Source organism: Bufo gargarizans, chromosome 3 (genome assembly GCF_014858855.1).
Source record: "Bufo gargarizans isolate SCDJY-AF-19 chromosome 3, ASM1485885v1, whole genome shotgun sequence".
Lineage (NCBI taxonomy): Eukaryota > Metazoa > Chordata > Amphibia > Anura > Bufonidae > Bufo > Bufo gargarizans.
The window spans coordinates 236,379,657-236,406,546 of NC_058082.1; the positions used below are offsets into that span (position 1 = coordinate 236,379,657).

General features: G+C 41.9%; 1 protein-coding gene across 15 annotated transcripts in view; it reads right to left on the minus strand.

Moving 5' to 3' along the window:
- Positions 1-26,890, minus strand: part of MBNL2 (muscleblind like splicing regulator 2) — a 182,628-nt gene that overhangs the window by 71,993 nt on the left and 83,745 nt on the right. For 14 of the 15 annotated variants that reach the window (XM_044284674.1, XM_044284675.1, XM_044284670.1 and 11 more), the window contains one exon: positions 13,461-14,252. In XM_044284674.1, coding sequence (XP_044140609.1) covers positions 13,461-13,634 — 174 coding nt within the window. In that variant the 5' untranslated portion in view covers positions 13,635-14,252. Of the gene's footprint in view, positions 1-13,460; positions 14,253-14,336; positions 14,454-26,890 lie in introns of those variants that run through there. The other variant, XM_044284662.1, reaches the window with a different exon arrangement.

Here is a 26,890-nt window from a genome sequence, read left to right on the forward strand (position 1 = left end):
GTCCTCCATTGCTTCTATTTACAGCTGCACGCATGCTCTTCTAGTTCAAATAAGGCAGCACTGTGATTCCTGTTGTCACACGTTATCGCAAATTTATCGCAAATTTATTGTGAATATCGGCACGTAACAACATCGCTAGCAACCAATAGGAAAGTTGCCTACCCCTTAGCGTTGATCGCGAATATTCTAATTGCAAATTTTTATCATGAATATATTACATTGCTCATTTTCACAATCAAGTAAATAATGAATGGAGATCACGAATTCTCAAATTTATGGCGAATATTCGGCCAAAAATTTGCGAAATATCGCGAATTCGGATATTGCCTATGCCGCTCATCACTAGAAGCGAGAATTAGGGAGCAGTGGAGATAAGATGCATGGTTATACTTGACATACCACAGGTAAGGGGAGAGAGAGGAGATAAAGATGTGTTCACTGAATGGGATGCCACAAAAGTAGGAGCTGCAAGAGCATGGTCTTGTGACTGCATGTACCACTAGTTACCAACACATCTCTGGTCTTGTGACTGAATGTACCACTAGTTACCGACACATCTCTGGTATTGTGACTGCATGTACCACTAGTTACCAACACATCTCTGGTCTTGTGACTGCATGTACCACTAGTTACCGACACATCTCTGGTCTTGTGACTGCATGTACCACAAGTTACCGACACATCTCTGGTCTTGTGACTGCATGTACCACTAGTTACCGACACATCTCTGGTCTTGTGACTGCATGTACCACTAGTTACCGACACATCTCTGGTCTTGTGACTGCATGTACCACTAGTTACCGACACATCTCTGGTCTTGTGACTGCATGTACCACTAGTTACCGACACATCTCTGGTTTTGTGACTGCATGTACCACTAGTTACCAACACATCTCTGGTCTTGTGACTGCATGTACAACTAGTTACTGACACATCTCTGGTCTTGTGACTGCATGTACCACTAGTTACCGACACATCTCTGGTCTTGTGACTGCATGTACCACAAGTTACCGACCCATCTCTGGTCTTGTGACTGCATGTACCACTAGTTACCGACACATCTCTGGTCTTGTGACTGCATGTACCACTAGTTACCGACACATCTCTGGTCTTGTGACTGCATGTACCACTAGTTACCAACACATCTCTGGTCTTGTGACTGCATGTACAACTAGTTACCGACACATCTCTGGTCTTGTGACTGCATTTACCACAAGTTACCGACCCATCTCTGGTCTTGTGACTGCATGTACCACTAGTTACAGACACATCTCAGAGGCACACAGTAAAAACATTTGCACACAAATTTAAAGAGCAGAAAACGACTTAATAGTTATTTAATATGGTAATTCTGACAAATATGTTTCAAGTGTACAAAATTCCCTATTCTTGGCTTGTGCAATCTGTGTTTTCACCATTGAGTCTAAGGAGACTGAAAATGGACCATGGTTTTATACAGATTAAAATGCATTTCTAAATTCTTTGAGCCTTTACAGTGTACCCTAATATGTATTGGAGACATGTCAGAAGCTCTCTTTGGTGGAGATCACAGCAGACGTACATGATTGGAACATAGTGTTTTGCAGAGGGTCTAGCCCCGCTAGTTTCTCTTGGCTTTATTCTTGAAAGATTCATTCATCCAGTTGGTGGTCTACATTCATCTCTCCAGAAGCCACTGAAAGAAGAAGAAGCATGATGCTCCTCAAAACATCATACCATAGCTATTTGAATGTCATCTCTTTTTGTTTTTTAATGGTGGGGGTCCAGCAAAAATGATCTAAAGTGAGAAATCATTGAAATGTTTCACTAAAACCACAACCGAGTTGCTTATTTTTTTTTCTAAATCCTTTTTACAGAAACGCCTCTATAATTCCAATCATGTCCTAAATGGTCCCACATCTGCAGGAAATATTTGTAACTTTGTCTGTTAAAGTATATGTTTGCAGAAAGCACCAATGTGGTTTGGGCTAAAACGTGTAATTGGTCAGAGCACTCATCTTCCCAGTACCGACATTAGTCTAATCACTATATTTATCCCATCTATCCGTCCAATGACACCCGTTACATACTGAAGCTGCAGAAGGCACTGCCATAGAGACTGCCCTACTTCTCCTAAAGGAGAGAGTATAAAAACTGACAACTGCTCCCTCAGAATTTCCTGTCGTGAAAGAGATGCACATCTAGCCAAGGTGAGGATTTGTGAGTCCTGTAGAATTAACATGATTGCTGTTTAGTCTGACGGGGCTGCGTGAATTCAGATAGATGGAATTTGATGAACTCAACACCCCACATCGTTTTGTACATTTTTATGTCTTTATTGGATGCAATGGCCCAGGGAAAGTATTTCTTGGAACAAGAGAATGCTATTATCACGTAAAAAATGTTATTTAGCTGTTTCAATAATTAAATGGTAATGCCTGTGCCAATTTTTGCTTTTAATAATGTGCCAACACTGCACCGTAAGTTATTGCTGAACTAATATGTTAAAATAAGGCCCACGATTAGAGTGAAGTAAAAAAGGGTCAGTCAGCACATCCCAATGCGCAAGTGCATTGGGATGTTTAAACCTAAGGTGTGGCTGACTCTATTAAGTCGTGCACTCCTGTGACCAGCCTGTCTGCCCCATAGGCTGATTTTAATTAGTGTATGTATAAGGGTTTGCTTACACGACCATGCTATGTTTTGCGGTCCGCATATTGCGGATCTGCAAAACACGGATGCCGTCCGTGTGGCTTACGCAATTTGCAGAACGGAACGGACAGCCCTTTATAGAAATGCCTATTCTTGTCCGCAAAACGGACAAGAATAGGACCAGACTCATAATTTTTGTGGGGCCATGGAACGGAGCAGCGGATGCGGACAGCACACGGACTGCTGTCCCCATCTTTTGCGGCCCCATTGAAGTGAATGGGTCCGCACCCGAGGCGCAAAAAATGCGGCTTGGATGTGGAACCAAACCATGGTCGTGTGAATGAGCCCTAAGGCCTCTTGCACAGGACCGTATGTATTTTGCGGTCCGCAAAAAATACGGATGACATCCATGTGCATTCCGTATTTTGCAGAGCGGAACAGCTGGCCCCTAATAGAACAGTACTATCCTTATCTGTAATGCGGACAATAATAGGCCATCTTCAATTTTTTTGCGGAATGGAAACAAAATGCACACAGAATACCTTCCGTTTTTTTGCGGACCCAATGAAATGAATGGTTCCATATATGGTCCACAGAAAAAACAGAACGGACACAGAATGAAAATATGTTTGTGTGCAAGAGGCCTAAAGCTGTAGCCTGCTATCCCTGCGCTCACTGGAAGCCTTTTGGCACCAGGAGAGGTATAGAGTGGACTTTCGTTGCATTCATTGGAGGCCATCTGGCACCAGGAGAGGTATGGATTGGGCTCGGCATGCATGTTGGTACCTCCATTCCCTGAATTTAATGGAGGCCATCCGGATCTGTCTCACAAATGCTTTCAGTCAGCGGAAGATCGGCGGATCCGGCGGGCAGTTCCGACGACGGAACTGCCCGCCGGATCACACTGCCGCAAGTGTGAAAGTAACCTTAGTTGACATTTTGAGGCTTTAGAACCAATTACTAGTTTTCCATGGATCTATGATCTTAGGTTACAACTTACAATGGTTGTCCTGGAAAGTAATATTGTAACTTGAGGGACCCCTTTATCATAAGGAAATGCAAAAGTATCATATGATGAGTGAATTACCAAATGGGTGAAGAAAACTATACTGACATACAACCATAGGAGGTGGCTAACAGAGGCTGGGATTGATCATAGAGAAACCTATAAGGTGTATCTCAGAGCTTTGAAAAAGGACAAAACAAATAAAAGTATAAGTAATGCTGACATGATAATCTCGCGTTTTGTGCAGATGGACGGATCCGTTCAGATAATGCATCCGTTCAAAACGGATCCGTTTGTATTATACAGACGTGGACAAAATTGTTGGTACCCTTTGGTCAATGAAAGAAAAAGTCACAATGGTCACAGAAATAACTTTAATCTGACAAAAGTAATAATAAATTAAAATTCTATAAATGTTAACCAATGAAAGTCAGACATTGTTTTTCAACCATGCTTCAACAGAATTATGTAAAAAAATAAACTCATGAAACAGGCATGGACAAAAATGATGGTACCCCTAACTTAATATTTTGTTGCGCAACCTTTTGAGGCAATCACTGCAATCAAACGCTTCCTGTAACTGTCAATGAGACATCTGCACCTCTCAGCAGGTATTTTGGCCCACTCCTCATGAGCAAACTGCTCCAGTTGTGTCCGGTTTGAAGGGTGCCTTTTCCAGACTGCATGTTTCAGCTCCTTCCAAAGATGCTCAATAGGATTGAGGTCAGGGCTCATAGAAGGCCACTTTAGAATAGTCCAATTTTTTCCTCTTAGCCATTCTTGGGTGTTTTTAGCGGTGTGTTTTGGGTCATTGTCCTGTTGCAAGACCCATGACCTGCGACTGAGACCAAGCTTTCTGACACTGGCTAGTACATTTCTCTCTAGAATTCCTTGATAGTCTTGAGATTTCATTGTACCCTGCACAGATTCAAGACACCCTGTGCCAGACGCAGCAAAGCAGCCCCAGAACATAACAGAGCCTCCTCCATGTTTCACAGTAGGGACAGTGTTCTTTTCTTGATATGCTTCATTTTTTCGTCTGTGAACATACAGCTGATGTGCCTTGGCAAAAACTTCGATTTTTGTCTCATCTGTCCACAGGACATTCTCCCAGAAGCTTTGTGGCTTGTCAACATGTAGTTTGGCATATTCCAGTCTTGCTTTTTTATGATTCGTTTTCAACAATGGTGTCCTCCTTGGTCGTCTCCCATGTAGTCCACTTTGGCTCAAACAACGACGGATGGTGCGATCTGACACTGATGTTCCTTGAGCATGAAGTTCACCTTGAATCTCTTTAGAAGTCTTTCTAGGCTCTTTTGTTACCATTCGGATTATCCGTCTCTTAGATTTGTCATCAATTTTCCTCCTGCGGCCACGTCCAGGGAGGTTGGCTACAGTCCCATGGATCTTAAACTTATGAATAATATGTGCAACTGTACTCACAGGAACATCTAGTTGCTTGGAGATGGTCTTATAGCCTTTACCTTTAACATGCTTGTCTATAATTTTCTTTCTGATCTCTTGAGACAGCTCTTTCCTTTGCTTCCTCTGGTCCATGTCGAGTGTGGTACACACCATATCACCAAACAACACAGTGATTACCTGGAGCCATATATATAGGCCCAATGGCTGATTACAAGGTTGTAGACACCTGTGATGCTAATTAGTGGACACACCTTGAATTAACATGTCCCTTTGGTCACATTATGTTCTGTGTTTTCTAGGGGTACCATCATTTTTGTCCATGCCTGTTTCATGAGTTTATTTTTTTACATAATTCTGTTGAAGCATGGTTGAAAAACAATGTCTGACTTTCATTGGTTAACATTTATAGAATTTTAATTTATTATTACTTTTGTCAGATTAAAGTTATTTCTGTGACCATTGTGACTTTTTCTTTCATTGACCAAAGGGTACCAACAATTTTGTCCACGTCTGTATATAACATAGCCAAGGCGGATCCGTCTTGAACACTATTGAAAGTTAATGGAGGACGGATCCGTTTTCTATTGTGCCAGAGAAAACTGATCTGTCACCATTGACTTACATTGTGTGCCAGGACGGATCCGTTTGGCTCAATTTCAGCAGACGGACAGCAAAATGCTGCAAGCAGTGTTTTGGTGTCCGCCTCCAAAGCGGAATAGAGACTGAACTGATGCAAACTGATGCATTCTGAGCGGCTCCTTTTCCATTCAGAATGCATTAGAATGCAAACTGATCCTTTCTGGACCGCTTGTGAGAGCCCTGAACGGATCTTACAAACGGAAAGCCAAAACGCCAGTGTGAAAGTAGCCTTACCCACTTCCTTCCTCCATAGAGGAGCTAGAAACAACAAGTGGAAACAAGGGGGAGAAGAAGTTTTGCAGTTTCACATGCTTTCCCCCATGGGTATTCCGGAGGACACTATCATGTTCTGTAGAGGAAGCAGAAGACTGCAGCAATACTCAATACCTGTGTATCAAAGCTACATTTGCAAGTATTGTGAGACCCAGTACATGACCACACAACACAACTCCTGCTGAAGGCCATAGATGCCATGGATAACCAACATTTTACCAGAGGTGTCAAACCATGTACAAAGAGGAACTTTTATCAGCATAAGAGCTGTATCATATGAATATTAGGCTTTGTTCACACTGCATAGAGTTGCTGTAGGCAAGTCTACACAGGATTTGGCAAAGAATCCGCATCAGAAATCGCTGAAATTCAGACTTCTGCTGAAGACTGGCCAGCGGATTCGCATGTGGATTAACCCGGTTGTAATTCAAAGGGGATAAGCCATGGCTTTTATGTGTAGAATCTGAAGCAAAAATGGACACACAACACATTATTATAAGATCGACAGCACGTTCATCATTCAATGTACCGTAGATTTTTTTAAAGTATAAAATACCCTATTCACATGCACTGGCGGCAGGATGTCAGCAGCCATTATTCAATTCATTCTTGATAAAATATCCAGCACAGACACAAGAGCCAATGCTTACGCATTTCAGGCCTATGTGGCCCTTAGGCATTGCTAATGATAGGGCTGAAATGTGTAAGCAGCGGCTACTGTCTACGGGAAGGATATTTTATCAAGATTTCAATAAAGGCTCTGATTTTATGGATGCTGGATGCCCTCCAATTTTCTGCAGCTTTGCTAGTGCTACCGAGATCCTCTGTACGCCCACCTGGTTGGGGTGAGCTGGACTATCTCTCCTTTCTATGTCAGGATTTAGGCATAAAATTCATGTCTAATTCCTAACAAAATCCTGAATGTGTGAAGAATGCATTACAAGGACTAATGCATCAAAGAGGACTTTTCACGGGTCCTGACATTACAATATAAGTACCTGGCACTGTAGGGCATGTTGAGGGAGGAGGAGACGGTTGTGACGCGGTCCGCTGCAAGTGGACTGCTCACAGCCAGGGAAAAGGAGACACCCCTGAGAAACACGGCCGTCTCCTCCTCCCTACACCAATGGTATGGATTAGCATACAGGGCGGGAAACCAGAATGGGGGACACAGCGGGGGAACGGAGCAGCCTATCGGGAAAAAATAAATAGAATAATCCAGCCTTGACCCTGATGATCATACATCATTTTCCTCATGCCACCCATAGGCACATGTCTTTTTTTTTACTAACAGTTAATCTGGCTCTGTGTGGCAGATTCAACTATGTGATCAAGGCTTATGAGAAGAAACAAGACATATCATATACTCCCAACTTTGCACCAAATGACAAAATGTAGATGATGTAAAAGCAACAGAAATATGACAGAATTGCGTAAAATAAATAGAATAAACAAGTGAGAAGTGGTAATATAAATATACACGATGCAAACTGAATTTCTTCAATTAACAACGCATTCACTTCAGCATTACCTGGTAAGGATAATGCACATCACTGGGCGTGTAGCACACTATTATTAAGCTGTGGATGCAGTTTCAATCACATTCCATCTGCTCCACTAAGCCACAGATTATAGTTACATTTCTGTCAAATAAATCCCATCGGGCGTTGTGCCAGAAAGGCCTAGAAGCTGTTATGGTGCATTTGCCTAAGGGCTCGTGCACACAAACGTATTTTCTTTCCGCTTCCGCTTCCGTTCCGTTTTTTTGCAGACCGTATGCAGAACCATTCACTTAAATGGGGCTGTAGAAAATACTGAAGTTACTCCGTGTGCATTCCGTTTGTCCGCATGGCCGTTCGTCAAAAATGTAGTGAATGTCCTTTTATTAATCTGCAAATCACGGTCCGAGGCCCCATTCAAGTCAATGGGTCTGCAAAAAAAAAAAACGGAACGCAAACGGAACACATCCGTATGTCATCCGTATTTCATGGATCCATACTGTAGAAATGCTAAGCCCAGCCCATATTGCTCATGTGTTTGCTGATTAATAAATTACTGTTTCCGTTCCGCAAAAAAACTGATCAAATACGGAAACCATACGGATAATGTTTTGTGCAATAACGGAACGGAAGAGGACTTAAAGCGGATTGAGTGATGTCATCTCATGAAAACAGTCATAAAATCCAATAAATCTGTGGGCTTCTTGCATGTGATGTGGGCCTGGGTTATATCTATTATCGTGGGCATGGACAATAACTAGGGCTTGTTGAATAATATTCCCATGAATTCCCATCCATTCACAGGTAACATCTGCTGCTGTGCCTGGGGGGAAGCTGGCCTTACAAAGTTGAACCTTTATTTTTATGGCGGGCCATTCATGACCACTGAAAATGTCATGGCATGTAAATATGCAAGCGGACTAATATATATATATATATACATATATATATATATACGTGATCACACCTTCTTACGTTACTAGCAATGGTCAGAACATGCAACTTTCTCTAACAGCTGCCTCTCTTCTCCCAGGAAAAGACATATTGTATGATAAGAAAAAGCCAATGCCACCTGCCCTTCATTTCCAGCAATGTAAATAAAGCCATAGCAAATAATCTTATTGTACGTTCCATGATCTGGGTATTGCTAGGTCAATTTAATATCGATGTATTAGTCAAATACCGTATTCTTTTACACTAGACGCACCCCAGGTTTTATTACAGAAAATTAGTAAAAACTATTTCCTACTTATTAAAGGGTTTCTGTCACTCCACTAAACTCATTTATTTATTTTTTCTCCTTAAAATCCTTATGCTGCGATTTCTCAATATATAGGGCTATTACTCCGTTTGGTTCAGTAGTTATATAAAAAAACAGACTTTTATAATATGCATATTACCTCTCTAGCAGCAGGTAGGGCGCCGATGACGTCACATGTACACCCGGCGCAGGCTCACTGAGGATGGAGCGGCCAAGCGAGCGTCCTCCACTGAGTGCGCCTGCGCCAACTGAAGACCGGCGCGAGATTTAAAACGCAGACAGGGCCAGTCAGAGAACTAGCGCGTCCGCTGGCCCTGTCAATCAACATGAGGATAGGGCGTCATTATGAATGGAGGATGCGGCTGCTAGCAGCAGGTAGCCGTCCTACCTGCTGCTAGAGAGGTAATTTGCATATTATAAAAGTTCTTTTTTTTATATAACTACTGAACCAAACGGAGTAATAGCCCTATATATTGAGAAATCGCAGCATAAGGATTTTAAGGAGACAAAAATAAATAAATGAGTTTAGGGTGACAGAAGCCCTTTAAAGCTTCCCTAGTGGTTGCACTACATATATGCAGGTCTACACTATATGGCACTACATATAAACAGATATACACTATACATGGCACTATTATATATTGCATCACATATACACAGGTACAGTATACACCATACATAGCACTACATATACACAGGTATACATTATATACTGCACTACATAAGCACCTACTTGCTATGACATGCCATGTAAATTTCCCCATCTATCTTAACGCAATACCTCAAAATGAGAAAGTGAAAAATGAATTTTAGACATTTTTGCTAATTTATTAAAAAAGAAAAACTAAAATTCTGCATAGACGTAAGTATTCAGACCCTTTATTATGACACTTGACATTTAGCTCTGGGGCCTCCCACTTCTCTTGATCAACATGGAGATGTTTCTACATCAGGGATGGACAAACTGCTGCTCTGCGGCTGTTGCAAAACTACAACTCCCAGCATGCCCAGGCTGTCTACAACTATCAGCCTACAGCAGGGCATTGGTGGGAGTTGTAGTTTTACAACAGCTGGAGAGCCACAGGTTGGCCATCCCTTTTCTACACCTTGATTTGAGTCCACCTGTGGTAAGTTCAGTTGATTGGACAGGATTTGGAAAGACGTATCTCTGTCTATATAAGGTCTCACAGCTGACAATGGATATCAGAACAAAATCCAAGCCACGAGGAGGAAAGAACTGCCTCTAGAGTTCAGAGAGAGGATTGTGTGGAGGCACAGAAGGTTATAAAAAATTCTGCTGCACTGAAAGTTCCCAAGAACACAGTGACTTCCATTATTGTTAAATAGAAAAAAGTTTAGAACAATCAGGGCTCTTCCTAGAGCTGGTTGCCCCACCACTGGGAGAGTAGGACTTTGGCAAGAGAGGCGAACAAGAACCCAATGGTCACTCTGGCTGAGTTCCAAAGATCCTGTGTGCAGATTGGAGAAACTTCCAGAAGGTCAACCATCACTGCAGCACACCACCAATATGGGCTTTATGGCAGAGAGGCTAAAAAGAAGCCCCATCCTTAGTAAAATACATATAATAAGTCCGCCTGTAGTTTGCAAAAAAAACTTAAAAAAATGAAAAACACGATTCTCTGGTCTAATGAAACCAAGTTTGAACTTTTTGCCCTCAATTTTAAAAATTATGTCTGAAGGAAACCAGGCACTGCTAATCACCTGCCCAATACGATCCCTACAGTGATGCATGGTTGTGGCAGCACCATGTTGTAGGAGTGTTCTTCAGTGGCTGGAGCAGGGTGAATGGTTAGGGTTTGGGAAAAACTGAATGGAGCAAAGTAGAGGGATATTCTTAATGAAAACCTGAACCAGAGTGTGCTGGACCTCAGACTGTGCTTAAAGAAAATGTGTCAAAAGAAAATGACCTACTGTCATTTTTGATGATATTTTTAATTTTTCATGTCACTATTTTTAAACACTAAGGCCACTAAGCCTAATAATAGGTGCCACTTATTGATCTGTACCGATCACTTTACTGCTTATCTATACACAGAGGTGGTATGATTACAGGCAGGATTAGAATGACAGATAAGACAGGATTCACCATTCACAATAGGTTATCAGTAGTATAAACCAGTATAACCTGGTAATAATCAGTATAAAATTCTTAGAAAACCCTTATAAGGTTCACCTTCCAACAGAACTATGACTAAGCACACAGTCAAGACAACATATCCCCATATCTAGGCGTACAAACCTTGTAGCCTCATACCCAAGAAGACTGGAGGCTGTAATTACTGTCAAAGGTGCTTTAATTAAGTCCCGAGTAAAGGATCTAAATATTTATGTCAATGCAAGATTTTCGTTTTTCCCCTTTCAATAAATTAGTAAAGATTTTGAACATTCTGTTTTCACTTTGTCATTAATGAGTGCAGAATGATGGGGGAAGTTGCAGGAAATAGTCGGGCATGGTTCTATGGAAATAAGGGCTTGTCTAGGCACCTAAGGGAGTGGTGTGGCCGCATAATATGTTCAACAAAGATATGCTTATATTACAAGCACACATTCCAGTACAATGAGAGTAAGTTACTGAGAAGTTATCAGAAGCATAATGAATTTTGCAAAGTCAGACGCAGTCTACAAGAAGAGGTCCATTACATGACTGGTCATTTTTAGAGACAGGATATCATTAATGACAAAAAAATTGTAAAGTAAATTTAATTTTGAACAATATACCACAATCCAGTGAACAATTGTGTATCAGTCATGAAACATGTATTCCTCTGCTTTTCACAAAGACCCAAATGTGGCATTACCATATAATGACTGGACCAATTCCATACACTCTTCAGACAGTCTGTGCTCTATATACAAGATATGAGTACCTAAGGCATATGTCCACTTTTGATAACTATTTTAAAGGGGTTAATCATTGGCTGCAGTGGTCACATGTCCTGCGTCAAACCGGATGTTGACATGGGGAGACCTGGGATCTGCAGGGCAGCAGTGGAGCATCAGGGCTTAAAGAAACACTCACCAAGGGTGGGCAACCCCTTTAAAGTTACTTAAAATCTGCATAAAATGTGCATTTCTTATCTTAAACCAGACTTGTAGCCTGTTTTCTAACTGCATTCACAATTCTTCTAGTTGCTACTGGAAACAGTCAACAAACTAGATGCATCTCTGACAGCGTAGCTGATATCCTATAATGCAGTGGTGAAGTTTGTTTTCCAGTGTCAGATTACTGCACAGTGCCAACCATAAAACAACAAGGGGTACTGAGAAATGTCCAAAGCATTCAGAATTTGGACTGGAGCTCTGGACTACAATACAAGTTCTAAAAATGTCTGTAATCAGGAGACCAACATGTTGAGGAGGGTGCAATGCCTGTGTGAGTGCAAGGTATAGCAGCATTGTTCAGTTCACTTTAATGCAAGCATCCTCAAACTGCGGCCCTCCAGCCATTGTAAAACTACAACTCCCACAATGCCCTGCTGTAGGCTGATACCTGTAGGCTGTTCGGGCATGCTGGGAGTTGTAGTTTTGCAACAGCTGGAGGGCCGCAGTTTGAGGATGCCTGCTTTAATGGGATCATCAATATTCTGAATCTGGAAAACCCTTTTAAACCAATGTATGCCCAGATTTGCAACACTTTTTAGGTATTTTTTCAAATCTGTTTAAGGTTACATTCACATCTCCAGTAGGCAAATACAGCAGTTCCTTCCACCAGAGGAACAGACCACTGGAGTTACCGTATCCGGCACAGTCAGACACTGCCGGATCCCTATTGACTACAGCGGAATTTGTCCAGCCGAAAGCCAGAATTTATGACGGAAACCTGTCGGATCCTCACACTGATACATATTTAGGGCTCATTCAGACGGCCGTATGCTGTCCGCAAAAATGCGGACCCGCACTGACAAGTATAGGACATGTTTCATTTTTTTGCTGAGCCATGCAATGGAAGAAAAAGGCCCCACAGAACTGAATGGGACAGCATTTAATCCGCAAAATAATGGATCTGCATTTTTGCAGACAGCATACGGCCATCTGAATGAGCCCTTAGTATGTATCTTAATTAGGGACAGACTGGGAACCTAAAGTGACCCTGGTTAAAAACCTAAAATTGGCCCCATGTTGTAGGAGAGTCCAAATTGACAGAAAGCGGGGCAACACAAGCCACAAGTAGGCAGGGACAACAGAAATAAGAAGGGCCAGCAGTACCGTAGTGCAGCACAGAATACTGCCCCAGCAAAACAAAATACCACAGTTCAATATAAAATACTGCCCTATCATCATATTGAGGACGGTGATACAGTTGAATTCAGGAGGGCACCGGGCTGCTGGCCAAGACATAAGTACCTGATGCTCCTAGCATTAATTAATGCTGAGAGCATTAGATCGATATGTACCTGGCCAGCAGCTGTGAAGGGGGCTCGGGGGCCACCCGGGCATTGGCCCACTGGGAAATTTCCCTGAACAGTCTATGGCAGTCTGCTCCTGATCTTAATGCATAAATTATTACAAAATCTCAGTTGTTAGGCTTACAATATAACATAGTTTTTTTTAAATTAAGGATCATTAGACAATTCGAAGAATGACCCTTGTCCCAAAAATACATTGAGCATGAACTGCGCCGAGGAATAGCCTTTGGGAGTATAATTAACGACATTTCTTTAGATACATTAATGAACTTTATTGAAATAATAAAATACTCTCTTACCTTCAGGGAATCAAAGCAGGCAATAACACGTCCATTTTCAACCTGACAACTTTTAGGTGGATGTGCAAATTTGCATTCCTCATCAGATCTTGAACATGTCCCCCTCTGGAACTGCCTGCATACTTCAAGGGTCAGCCATTTAGTGTCTCTTACTGGAGCTACATTCAAAGCCATGCTGTAGAAACGGCACAGAAGCTGAAGTCTGCCTGGTGACTTTGTAACTTAAGTCAGCTGGAGCTTGGAGCCTTCCTCAGCAAGCTTCAGTGCAATAAAAATGTAATTGCGTTAGATGGACTGAACTGCTGAATAGAGTCCAAAACACGCAAAGCTGCATGAGAAAAGCCAATTAATCTGCATTTAGTCAGTCATCAATCAAAATGCACTACTTCAGAAAATTTGGCTGAGAAGACAACATACTCTGAGACCTCCAGGGATGGAAATATCAGGGTGGGATTACCACTTAGCTGCTCTCCATAAAGTGCTTCCAGCCTAATGGTGGTCCTGTCTGGAATATATATGTCTTCTCTTGGTTACTCTTCAGTAAGATGAAATTGAATATTGGCCTTTTTAGGAAATCCACACTCTTCACTGGAAAGAGCCTACGTCCCCTATGCCGCAGATATTTAGTCCATTTCTCGGTGAGTCATTGGCAACAACACAGTAGACATACAAGGTAATTTTAGATAAACTTCATGGCAGGATCTTGGGTGTTTGGCATTTAACGTGACTTCGTTGAGCACTTACTGGCAGATGTAACTTTGGAAGCAGGCACTTTCCAAATAAGTAGTAAATCTAAAAGACAAACAGAGCATACACAAGGTTAATAATGACAAAAAAGATAGGTTAAAATAAAATCAGATCAACAACTAACCCCACCTATCCAACGAGGCAGTGTCACTGAAACCAACTGCATAATACAAGTCTCTGTTCAGATAAAAAATAAAAAAAGTCGGCCTTCCCCGAGAAGATTTGCACGACAGCAGAAGAACCAATTGGAGCACATATTGCTGTAATATTCTAGGCATCCATCCAGCACATGGGAGTGACTCAGAAATGGATGAATGTTGCAGACACAATAATTAGACAAGCCACCTCGAAAACAATTCACTCTAATGTGCTTAGCCTCCTAACCAATATAGTAAGACTCCCATTAATAGCAGATTTTAGTCTTAGGGAATATATTTTCTGTACATAAGAACCACTCTGCTTGCTAATATTAACCACCATGAAGTTATCAAGGCAGGAGAGATTAGCTTGACAGTAATGCATGTAAAGAGCAAGGAAACTAGAAACGATGGATAACAGAATTTGCTATAGTTCCTGACTTTTAGCTGTCTTTAAACGCCCACTATGTCACGAAAAGGAACTCTTAATGACATTCATGAGCAAATAAGGCTACTTTCACACTAGCGTTTTAGTTTTCCAGTATTGAGATCTGTCATAGGGGCTCAATAGCGGAAAAAAATGCTTCAGTTTTGTCCCCATTTATTGTCAATGAGGACAAAACTGAACTGAACAGAACGGGATGCTCCTAAATGCATTCCGTTTTGTTTAGTTGCGTCCCCATACCGGAGAGAAAACCGCAACATGTTGTAGTTTGCTTTCCATCCTGCGATGCGGAGCAAGACGGATCCGGCATGACCCCCAATGCAAGTCAATGGGGACGTATTTGTTTTCTCTGCCACAATAGAAAACGGAGAGGAAAATCAACAGCTCACGATCCTTATTCACGCTGCACGGGAAGGGACAATCCCCATATCAAATCCAACGAAAAAAATCCCAGCAAGTGTTCTTGTCTTTAATATATGTTATACTCTTTATTTCAACTACAAAATTTACAGGACGCGTTTCAGCCTGTCCAGCCTTTCTCAACTGCATGGATCCGTCCTCCATTGACTGATCCGTCTTGGCTATGTTAGAGATAATACAACCGGATCCGTTCATAACAGATGCAGATGGTTGTATTATCAGTTAACGAAAGCGTTTTTGCTGAATCCTTCCGGATGTGAAAGTAGCCTAAGTAGAAGATCTAAAACCAGAGATAATAAAGATAAGACTGGTTACTGGAGGAAGACATTTTTCAGCACACCTCAGACATCCTATTTAACCCCATAAGGACCCGCGGCGTACATGTACGGTGGACTGATCGGGAGGGTGCAGGAGCTGCACCTGCCTGATCAGCAGCAGGGGTCTGGCAGTCATTAATAGCCGGACCCCTGCTGTAGCGCCGGCATCAGTGAAAACACAGATGCCGGCGCATTAATCCTCGCACTGCCAAGGTCAGCATTGACCGCAGCACGTGCGGGATCCTGCCGGGTGTCCATTGGGTTCCCACGCTGCCGTGACGAGGAGCCGATGGCAGGGAAGGCAGCCCGATGCCTTCCTTAGGCCCCTTTCACACGGGGCGAGTTTTCCGCGCGGATGCAATGCGTGAGGTGAACGCACTGTACCCGCACTGAATCCGGACCCATTCACGTCAATGGGACTGTGCAGAAGAGCAGTGATTTTCACGCATCACTTGTGCGTTGCGTAAAAATCGCAGCATGTTCTGGATGGTGTGCGATTTTCATGCATAGTTGCTAGGAGATGATAGGGATGAGCAACCCCGGACCCAATTAAAGTAAATTCACTGTATTATTTTCACTTATAACATGGTTTTAAGGGAAAATAATAGCGTTCTTAAAACAGAATGCTTACTAAAATGTTGATTTTAATGGGTTAAAAAAGAAAAAAAATTACCTCACCTTATCCACTTGATCGCGCACCTGGCATCGCCTTCTTTCTTCTTCTTTCAGGACCTGCAAAAGGACCTTTGATGACGTAATCGCGCTCACCACGTGGTGAGCGTGGCAACGTCAGCGCAGGTACTGCTGAATGAAGATAGAAGGATCTTCTATCTTCATTCAGCAGGACCTGCGGTGACATCACGGTGCTCACCACGTGGTGAGCACGATTACGTCATCAAAGGTCCTTTTGCAGGTCCTGAAAGAAGAAGATGATGCCGACTGTGCGAACAAGTGGATGAGGTGAGTTATTTTTTTATTTTTTTTAATCCCTCAATCGACATTTTAGTAAGCATTCTGCATTAATAATAACATTCTTAAAGGGGTTGCCCGGGTTCAGAGCTGAACCCGGACATACCTCCATTTTCACCCAGGCAGCCCCTGACTTGAGCATCGGAGCAGTTCATGCTCCGATGCTCTCCTTTGACCTGCGCTAAATAGCACAGGGCAAAGGCATTTTCAGGAGTTCCGATGACGAACGGGGCTCTCCATGGGGCTGCCAGGAAGCCCGGTGATGTCACCGGCTCTGATGGCCGTGCTTTAGCGCTGCCCAAGCCATTTTATTGCCTTCTGCACGGCAGTGTGTTATTGTAAACAAAAGAGCCCTTGCCCTGCGCGATCTAGCGCAGGGCAAGGGAGCACATCGGAGCATGAGATGCTCCGATGCTAACATCAGGGGGTCTGCCTGGGTGAAATTAAGGGTATGTCCGGGTTCAGCTCTGAACCCGGACAACCCCTTTAAGAATGTTATAATTTTCCCTTATAACCATGTTATAAGGGAAAATAATAAAAATCTACAGAACACCTAACCCAAACCCGAACTTCAGTGAAGAAGTCCGGGCACCACATTCAGTTCTTTATTATGCGCGTGCAAAACGCATTGCACCTGCACGATAAAAACTGAACAACACAACGCAATCGCAGTAAAAATTGACTGAAATTGCATACGCACTCCCGTGGGTTTCCCGTAATGCGCACTCTACACATCCGGAGGAAATCTGGGACGCCCATGTGAAAGAGGCCTTAGGCATCGTGGCTGCCTTCCGTGACAGCCTGTGAGATCCATCCCCCTGAATCTCACAGGCAAGCTGGCTGTAAGTGTATTACAATACACTTACAGCCAATGTATTATAATACAGAGGTATTGTAATGCATTGTAAAGAATTTCAGACCTCAAAAGTTGAAATCCCAGAGTGGGACAAAAAATAGAGTGAAAAAAAGAAAAAAATATAACATTTTACAAAACAAATTAAAAGTTTCAAGTAAAAAAAAAAAAGCGTCCTTTTCCCAAAATAAAGTACTGATTGTAAACAATAGGGGAAAAAAAGAAAAGTAGACATATTAGGTATCGCTGCGTCCATATCGACCGGTTCTATAAAAATATCACATGACCTAACCCCTCAGGGGAACAAAGTCAAAAAAATAAAATAAAAGCTGTCACATTACATCACTAAAAGTGCAACACCAAGCGATCGCAAAGGCGTAAGCCCCCCAAAATAGTACCAATCTGTCACCTCATCCTGCAAAAAAAGACAATTGCCCAAAAAATAAAAAAACTATGGCTGCCAGAATATGGAGATACTAAAACAAAATACCACATGACCTAACCCCTCAGGTGACTACGGTAAAAATAAAAAAAAATAAAACGGTGTTAAAAAGCCATTATTTGTCACCTTACATCACAAAAAGTGTAATAGCAAGCAATAAAAAATTCATATGCACCCCAAATTAGTGCCAATCAAACGATACCCTACCTAAGACAATCGCCCAAAAAATAATAGAGTTTTATTGTGTAACACTTAAATAAATAAAAAAAAACTATATATTTTAGGTATCGCCACATCCGTAAGGCCCCTTTCAAACGAGCGAGTATTCTGAGCGGGTGCAATACGTGACGTGAACGCATAGCACCCGCACTGAATCCTGACTCATTAATTTCAATGGGTCTGTGTACATGAGCGTTTTTTTTCACACATCACTTCTGCGCTGCGTGAAAAACGCAGCATGTTCTATATTCAGCGTTTTTCACGCAGCCCTGACCCCATAGAAGTGAATGGGGCTTCAGTGAAAAACGCATTGCATCCGGAAGCAAGTGCAGATGCAATGCGTTTTTCACTGATGGTTGTTAGAAGATGTTGTTTGTAAACCTTTAGTTTTTTATCACGTGCGTTAAAAACGCATCAAATCGCATTACACCGTATGGAAAAAAAGTAACAACTGAAAGCAATCGCAGACAAAACTGACTAAACTTGCTTGCAAAATGGTGCGAGTTTCACTTAATGCATCCTGAACGCATCTGGACCTAATCCGTCACACTCGTGTGAAAGAGGCCTAAGAACCTGCTGTATAAAAATATCACATGACCTAACCCCTCAGGTGAACACCGGTAAAAAATAAATAATATATAAAGTGTGTCAAAAAAGCCATTTTATGTCCCCTTACATTACAAAAAGTGTAAGACCAAGCGATCAAAAAGTCATATGCTCCCTAAATTAGTACCAATCAAACCGTCATCTCATAACGAAAATAAAAATAAAATAAGCCCCTACATAAGACAGTCGCCCAAAAAATAAAAAAACTATGGCTTTCAGAATATGGAGACACAAAATAATTTTTTTGTTTAAATGCTTTATTATGTAAAACTGAAACAAACAACCAAAGAAAGTAGTCATATTTGGTATTGTCATGTCTGTAGCAACCTGCTCTATAAAAATACCACATGATCTAACCTGTCAGATGAATATTGTAAATAACAAAAAATAAAAACGGTGCCAAAACAGCTATTTTTTGTTACCTTGCTTCACAAAAAGTGTAATATAGAGCAACCAAAAATCATATGTACCCTAAAATAGTACCAACAAAACTGCCACCTTATCCCGTAGTATCCAAAATGGGGTCTTTTTTTGGTGTTTCTAATCTAGGGGTGCATAAGGGGGTCTTCAAATGTGACATGGCAACTTAAAATGATCTCAGTGAAATCTGCCCTCCAAAAACCATATGTTGTTCCTTTCCTTTTGCGCTCTGCCCTGTGCCCTGTGCCCGTACAGCAGTTTACGACCATATATGGGGTGTTTCTGTAAACTACAGAATCAGGGCAATAAATATTGAGTTTTTTTTTTGGCTGTTACTAAATAATGGTACCATGCTTGGACTCTGCTTGTAGCCAGAACCCAGGCGGGTCGGTTGGTCCCAGAACCATCTCCCTGTGACCTTCTGGTCTGGAGCTATGAACCCTAAAGTGTTTTGTAGGTCATTGAGCTGCCAGGATCAGCAGGGAGGAGGGACCCTTCCCAGAGGCGGGAAGATGAGGGGCCAGCTACAGTTTAAAAGGCTTGTGCCAGAAAGCGGGCGTGTCTTTTCTCTGAAGGAGGGTCACATCGTGCCATGTGTTTACAGGGACCTGCAACCTGCTGACATCACTGCCCTCCATGAGAATACAGCTAAGAACTCATCACAACACAAAAGGACTCATCCATCTGCAGTTTACAACCACATATGGGGTGTTTCTGTAAACTACAGAATCGAGGTAATAAATATTGAGTTTTTTTGGCTTTTAACCCTTGCTTTGTTACTGAATTTTTTTTATTAAAATGGAAAATCTTCCAAAAAAGTGAAATTCAGAAATTTTATCTACATTTTCCTTTAATTCTTGTGGAACACCTAAAGGGTTAAGAAAGTTTGTAAAATCAGTTTTGAATACATTGAGGGGTGTAGTTTCTAAAATGGCCATTTATGGGTGGTTTCTATTATGTAAGCCTCACAAAGTGACTTCAGACCTGAACTGGTCCTTAAAAAGTTGGTTTTGGAAATTTTCAGAAAGATTTGCTTCTAAACTTCTAAGCCTACTAGGTTATACTAACATCCCAAAAAAAGAAAATGTCATTCTACAAAATGATCCAAACATGAAGTAGACATATGGGAAATGTAAAGAAATAACTATTTTAGGAGGTATCACTATCTGTTTTAAAAGCATAGAAATTGACATTTAGAAAATTGCTAATTTTTCAAAATCTTTGGTAAATTTTGTATTTTTTTTATAAATAAAAATGAAATATTTTGACTCAAATTTACCACTGTCATGAAGAACAATATGTGACGAGAAAACAGTCTCAGAATGGCTTGGATAAGTAAAAGAGTTTTAAAGTTATTACAACATGAAGTGACACATGTCAGATTAGCAAAAAATGGCCTGGTCCTTAAGGTGAAAAATGGCAGGGTCGTGAATTGTTAATAATCCTTTGCAAGGCCGCCACAGGCAGCCTCCTCCAGCCATATATCTGACATTTGGCTACATAGAGAATTTAATGCAATGTGAAAAGTCTAATTTCCTGATAAATAAAACATTAAAGCAGCACTTGGTAAAATAAAAGAAGATTGGTGGAAGCGATCCAAACCAAGATCAAGGGTCCAGACTTAGGCCTCTTTCACACGACCGTTTTTTTTTTCCGTTTTGCGGGCCGTTTTTTGCGGTCCGTATACGGTCCGTATACGGAACCATTCATTTCAATGGTTCCGCAAAAAACTCTGTGTGCATTCCGTTTCCGTATTTCCGTTTTTCCGTTCCGTTTAAAGATAGAACATGTCCTATATTTGGCCGCAAATCACGTTCCGTGGCTCCATTAAAGTCTATGGGTCCGCAAAAAAACGGAATGCATACGGAAATACATCCGTATGTCTTCCGTATCCGTTCCGTTTTTTGCGGAACCATCTATTGAAAATGTTATGCCCAGCCCAATTTTTTATATGAAATTACTGTATACTGTATTTGCCATACGGAAAAACGGAACGGAACAACGGAACGGAAACGGAAACACAACGGAAGCAAAAAACGGAACAACGGATCCGTGAAAAACGGACCGCAAAACACTGAAATGGACATACTGTCGTGTGAAAGAGGCCTTAGTAGTAGCAGAAGGGACTGCAGTATTCCGACTGATAGTTTTAGCTCCCACTAGGGCTACAGCTAACAATTATTTGAACAATCGATAACATTCGATAATGAATCCCGTTATCGAATATTATCGATAACTTTGATTAATTGTTGCAGCCCTAGCTCCCACCTACTACTACCAGGTCAGTTTATTTATCCCGAATCAGTGACATCATAATTACAATTAAGTGTCATATAAGAAATGTGCATGAAATATATGATAAAAAACTTTAACGTGATTACAAGATCAGTATATGACATATTTAAAAATACATCATCCAAGAACAAATCATCATAGTCATATAGTGTACAATTGATTAGAATGGCCAGTGTATAATGCTTCATTTCCCCTGTGGTGGCACTGCAGGAAAACTGAACACTTACAGCCAGTTACCCCACAAATAAATGCTGATTGCTGGGGTCCTCACTGGGAGACTGTGATTTGCTTATTTTCAAGGGACTCTTCTAACATGGACAGTTCAAAGTGGAGAACCCCTTTAAAATACATGCTAATAGCCATATACATAGTAATGTTTGAGAGATGACAGTGTAATCAAGCCGTAGTCAACATACTCGCTCAGTCCATCTAATGAACGTTTTACATTATTTGTTATCACTCATGCGGGGAAGGATGAAATTACTTTTCCCAGACCAAAGGCCCAAGGCATTTTTTGTCTTTCGTGTTTAGTGAATGATTGCAATAGCAGACCGACATTTATCACAGGCCAGTGTTCCTTAACCAGTGGCTTGGACATGTCAATTGTGGGCTTCCTTACATAGCTCCCCAGCTATTGGCACCTGCAGACACATAACATTAATCTGAAACTAATGTCTAAACCATGTTACTGGTAGTAACATATAGTAAGTTCCATTACTTGTTCATATCTTTAATAGGTGGTTCAGTACCACCTGTCACATCTGAAAGTGTCTTGTGACCTACAGATGGGTTGAGAGTCGAAACCTCTGCAATATAAAAATATAATATAAAAATATAATGCTACCATCGTCGTAGTGTATATAAGATGATATTTCAGACTCAAAGCAACAAGTGATATATTCCGACGTCATAAATGAAAGTCATGCATGACAGCAACTTCCTTTTACAAATGTAAGAAGAATCTGTAACCACAGACGCTAACCAGCCATGACTGCCCTTGGGTGATCACAACGTGCAATCATGGATATCGTATGACAGGGCTGGATAAATCCCAGAAGCCATTTAGCTAATGTGGCTAGAATGTTTTTCTGTCTAGGAAAGATTTTATTTCTGGGCCACTAAAAAAACACTATTTCCTGAAAGGTTTTTGCTGGGAGGTTACGCTAACATTAGTGGCTTATACCAACCATCACTTAGTAAAGGACCAAGTGTCTGAAATTTTGCCATCACGTTTTTGCTGCAAATCTGATTAATAAAATCTCCTCTATGTCTGGACACAGGGACTCATTCATTTCTATGGGTTCCACAAATAACAGAACATGTCCTATTTTTGCCCCCGTTGTGAACGAGAATAGTAATTTCTAGTGATGGGAGTGAGAAAAATTCAACTGTATTTTACAGATCCATGGTTTGTGTTGGAGTTGGAACTATTTCACATATCTTCTGGGAGTGTGGGAAGATTAATAAGTTTTGGTCGAATATAGAAGAGGCAGTACGCCAGATTTGCCCCAAGTCAGGGGCTATCCTAGATGAAAAATTTGTCCTCCTCTGGCTCTGAAGGAGGCCTTTCTGCCCTGCTAAACAAGACCTAACTACAACTTTTATAACAGCAGCCAAGTTGCTTGTTCCTCTGCATTGCAGGTCGACCTCTACATCCACCCTTGAGCAGTGGGTCAGTAAAGTGCACCAAATCTGTAGGTTTGAGGAGCTGGCAAGTTGGGAAACTCACTCCAGATCAAGATTTCTTCAGGTGTGGACCCCATGGCTAGGCTTTTTTAACAAAAAGGGTTTTCTTGGGATGATTAGGAGTCTCACCTAATCTAGTGCGCTATCATTGAGTGGCATCCAATATATTCTAATCTAAATCCTCTCTTTTATACCCCCCCTTCCTTCCTTAACCCTTATATATCCCACTGTATCAACAGATAGGTCATCACCGGAGCAATTTGTTCTTTGTTTATGTACCTTATAGAGTTAATTGGAGGATGTAACGATCTCTAGATGCACAATATTCCTCCTCTAGTTACATTATTGTTATTTGCCTTATTAGCTATATTTTGCAATGTCAGTACCTACTTTTATATAAACAAAGGTTTGCACGCCAGAATCTGTAAGGATTGTCCGTACCTTCTTCTAATAATGAGTGTTACTACTACAAGTGTACATTTATTCTTGTTGTTCTTGACTGTTGAATGTACCTTTCAATAAAAACAGATTTTAAACAAAAACAGATCCATGGTTTGCAGACTGCAATACAGACATGGTCGTGTGCATGAGGCCTTAAGCCTCATTCACTTGTCAGTGTTCGGTCAGTGATTTCCATCAGTGATTGTGAGCCAAAACCAGGACTGGAGCCTCCACAGACATAATGGGAAAGATCTGCTCCTGTTCTGTGTTTAGAGCCACACCTGGTTTTGGCTTTAAATCACTGATTGAAATCACTGACCAAACACTGACGTGAATGAGGTGAATGAGGCATAACTCACGAAAAGCTGGTCAATAGCTGTTCTGTAAATACACCAGTTCTTCAGCACTTCTTCATTTTGCTGTCATCTCACATATGAATATATTTGTTGCAAATTTGCAGAACACTAATTGTAGTAAAAATTTACAAAACGTTGGTTTAATTCTGATAGATTCCGTTATTAGCAAGCAATCCCTCCTCATGTTCAAATCCTCACTCGCTGATGCAAAACATGCCTACTTCTCATCTATCATATCTTCCCTAGCCCACGGCCCTAAACAACTTTTTAACACTTTTAACTCCCTTCTCCGTCCCCCAGCACCCCACCCTCTCCTCTCATCTTAGGACTTTGCCAAATACTTCAAACAAAAGATAGTCAACATCAGAGACAGCTTTAGTACACAATTCCCACAGACCCTCTACACAACTGCTCGGTCCACTTCTCCCAAAACCCGCTTCTCCACCATTACAGAAGAAAAACTCTTCACTCTACTCTCCAGATCACATCTCACCATCTGTGCACTTGACCCAATCCCATCCTACCTCATCCCTAACCTCACCACAGTGTTTATTCCAGCCCTAACTCATCTCTTCAACCTATCACTAACCTCTGGTGTCTTCCCCTCTGCTTTTAAACATGCTACCATTACACCCATCCTCAAAAAGCCTTCACTTGACCCATCTTCTTTGTCCAGTTATCGCCCCATATCACTTCTTCCGTATGCCTCAAAGCTACTTGAACAACATTTTCATTCAACACTGTCCTCTCACCTCTCCTCCTGCTCCCTCTTTGACTGGCTACAATCTGGCTTCCGACCCCATCACTCGACTGAGACTGCCCTTAACAAATTCACCAATGACCTAACAGCCAAAACCAAAAAAACATTATTCTGTCCTCCTTCTCCTTGACCTATCCTCTGCGTTCAACACTGTCGACCACTCCCTTCTGTTGCAAACTCTCTCATCTCTAGGCATCACTGACCTGGCCCTCTCCTGGATCACATCATACCTCACAGACCGGACGTTTAGCGTCTTCCAGTCTCACACCACCTCCTCGTCTAATTCCCTCTCTGTTGGTGTCCCGCAAGGCTCTGTCCTAGGACCCCTGCTCTTCTCTATCTAAACTTTTGGCCTGGGACATCTCAAAGAGTCCCATGGCTTTCAGTATCACTCTTAGGCCTCATGCACACGCCCGTGCCGTTTTTTGCGGTCCGCAAAAAACGGAAGCCGCCTGTGTTGCCTTCCGCAAGGCAAGGACAAGAATTGGACATGTTATATTTTTTTAGCGGGGCCGCGGAACGGAGCCACGGATGCGGACAGCACATGGAGTGCTGTCCGCATCTTTTGCAGCCTCATTGAAGTGAATGGGTCCGCATCCAAGCCGCGGACCCATGCGGACCCAAACAACGGCCGTGTGCATGAGGCCTTATGCTGACGACACACAAATCTACCTCTCTGGTTCAGACATCACCACCTTACTATCCAGAATCCCACAATGTCTATCTTCTATATCATCCTTCTTCTCCCTTCGCTTTTTAAAACTTAACATGGATAAAACAGAATTCATCATCTTTCCCCCATCTTGCTCAAACCCCCAACAGACCTATCTATCATGATCAATGGCTGCACACGGCCCCGGTCAACCAAGTCTGCTGCCTTGAAGTGACCTTGGATTCTGCCCTCTCCTGTCCACACATCCAAGTCCTTTCTACCACCTGCCACCTCCAACTCAAAAACATCTCCCACATCTGCGCTTTCCTTAACTTTGAATCTGCAAAAATGCTTGTACATGCCCTCATCACCTCCCGCCTAGACTACTGCAACATTCTCCTCTGTGGCCTTCCATCTAGAACTCTCGCACCCCTCCAATCTATCATCAACTCTGCTGCCCAACTAATCCACCTCTCACCCTGTTACTCCTCTGCCTCTCTCCTCTGCCAATCCATTCACTGGCTCCCCATTGCCCAGCAAATTCACTTCAAAATACTAACAAATATATACAAGGCCATCCACAACCTGGCCCCTCCCTACATCTCTGAGCTACTTTCCCGATACATCCCCACACACATTCTCCGATCCTCACAAGACCTCCTTCTCTCCCCTCCTCTTATCTCCTCTTCCTACAATCGCCTCCAAGATTTCTCCCATGCATCCCCCACACTCTGGAACTTGCTACCCCAACATATCAGACTCTCACCTACAGTGGAATCACCTACCAGTGACCCTGCTGCCTCTATACTGCCATGACCAACTTCACCCTCACCTACTGTGTCCTTTTCCTATACCAAGTAGATTGTAAGCCCTCACAGGTAGGTCCCGCTCTCCTTCTGTACCAGTTTGTTACGCGTCTTGTTTATGCTTAGTGCAATTGTCTGTATTATGTATGTATAGCCCTTTTCATATATACAGTGCTATGGAATGAATGGCGCTTTGATAATAAATAACAATAATAATTATAATTAAATAATTAGCTGCATAAGAAAAGCTTATTATAACTGCTAGTCCTTGCCGTGAATATACATTAATACCCTGTCCATTTTGTAGCATTAGTTACCTCAAAACACTGCTAGAAGAGGTGAATACTATAGGAATAGAGGAAAGAGTTGGTATTAGTTGTAATTTGTGTTTATGAAGTGTGAGACAATGGTTTATGCCAGCTTTCTGTGACTAGGATGAGTTATTGCCTCCCTGGAGCTGAGGCACCTAGCCATACATGGAGAACTATTTAGCCAAGTCCAAGTAAACAAGTAAAAGCCTAAAACAGACACTAGTCTACAGCCATGTAATGTTCTATTTTTGTGTAAAATAAAATCAAGGGAGAACTGCCACAAGTCTACTGAAAGGCGATTTAGCGTCCATAAATGTCCCTTTTACTTGTCCCTTTTTTTTTGCTGAGTTTCCAAGCTTGATTGTAGAGGCTTAGAACCTGTTCTATACTCCTTTATCCTCGTGACAACACTTCTGCCTTCTGTGCCAGTAAAATGTTCTTACTTGTCCCTTAGTAACAACAGACTGTCACTTTGTGAGCATGTAATATCCCTAACGAAGTGGCATTTTGTACTCTGTTAAGGGCCATCTGAGATAAATTTAAACTGA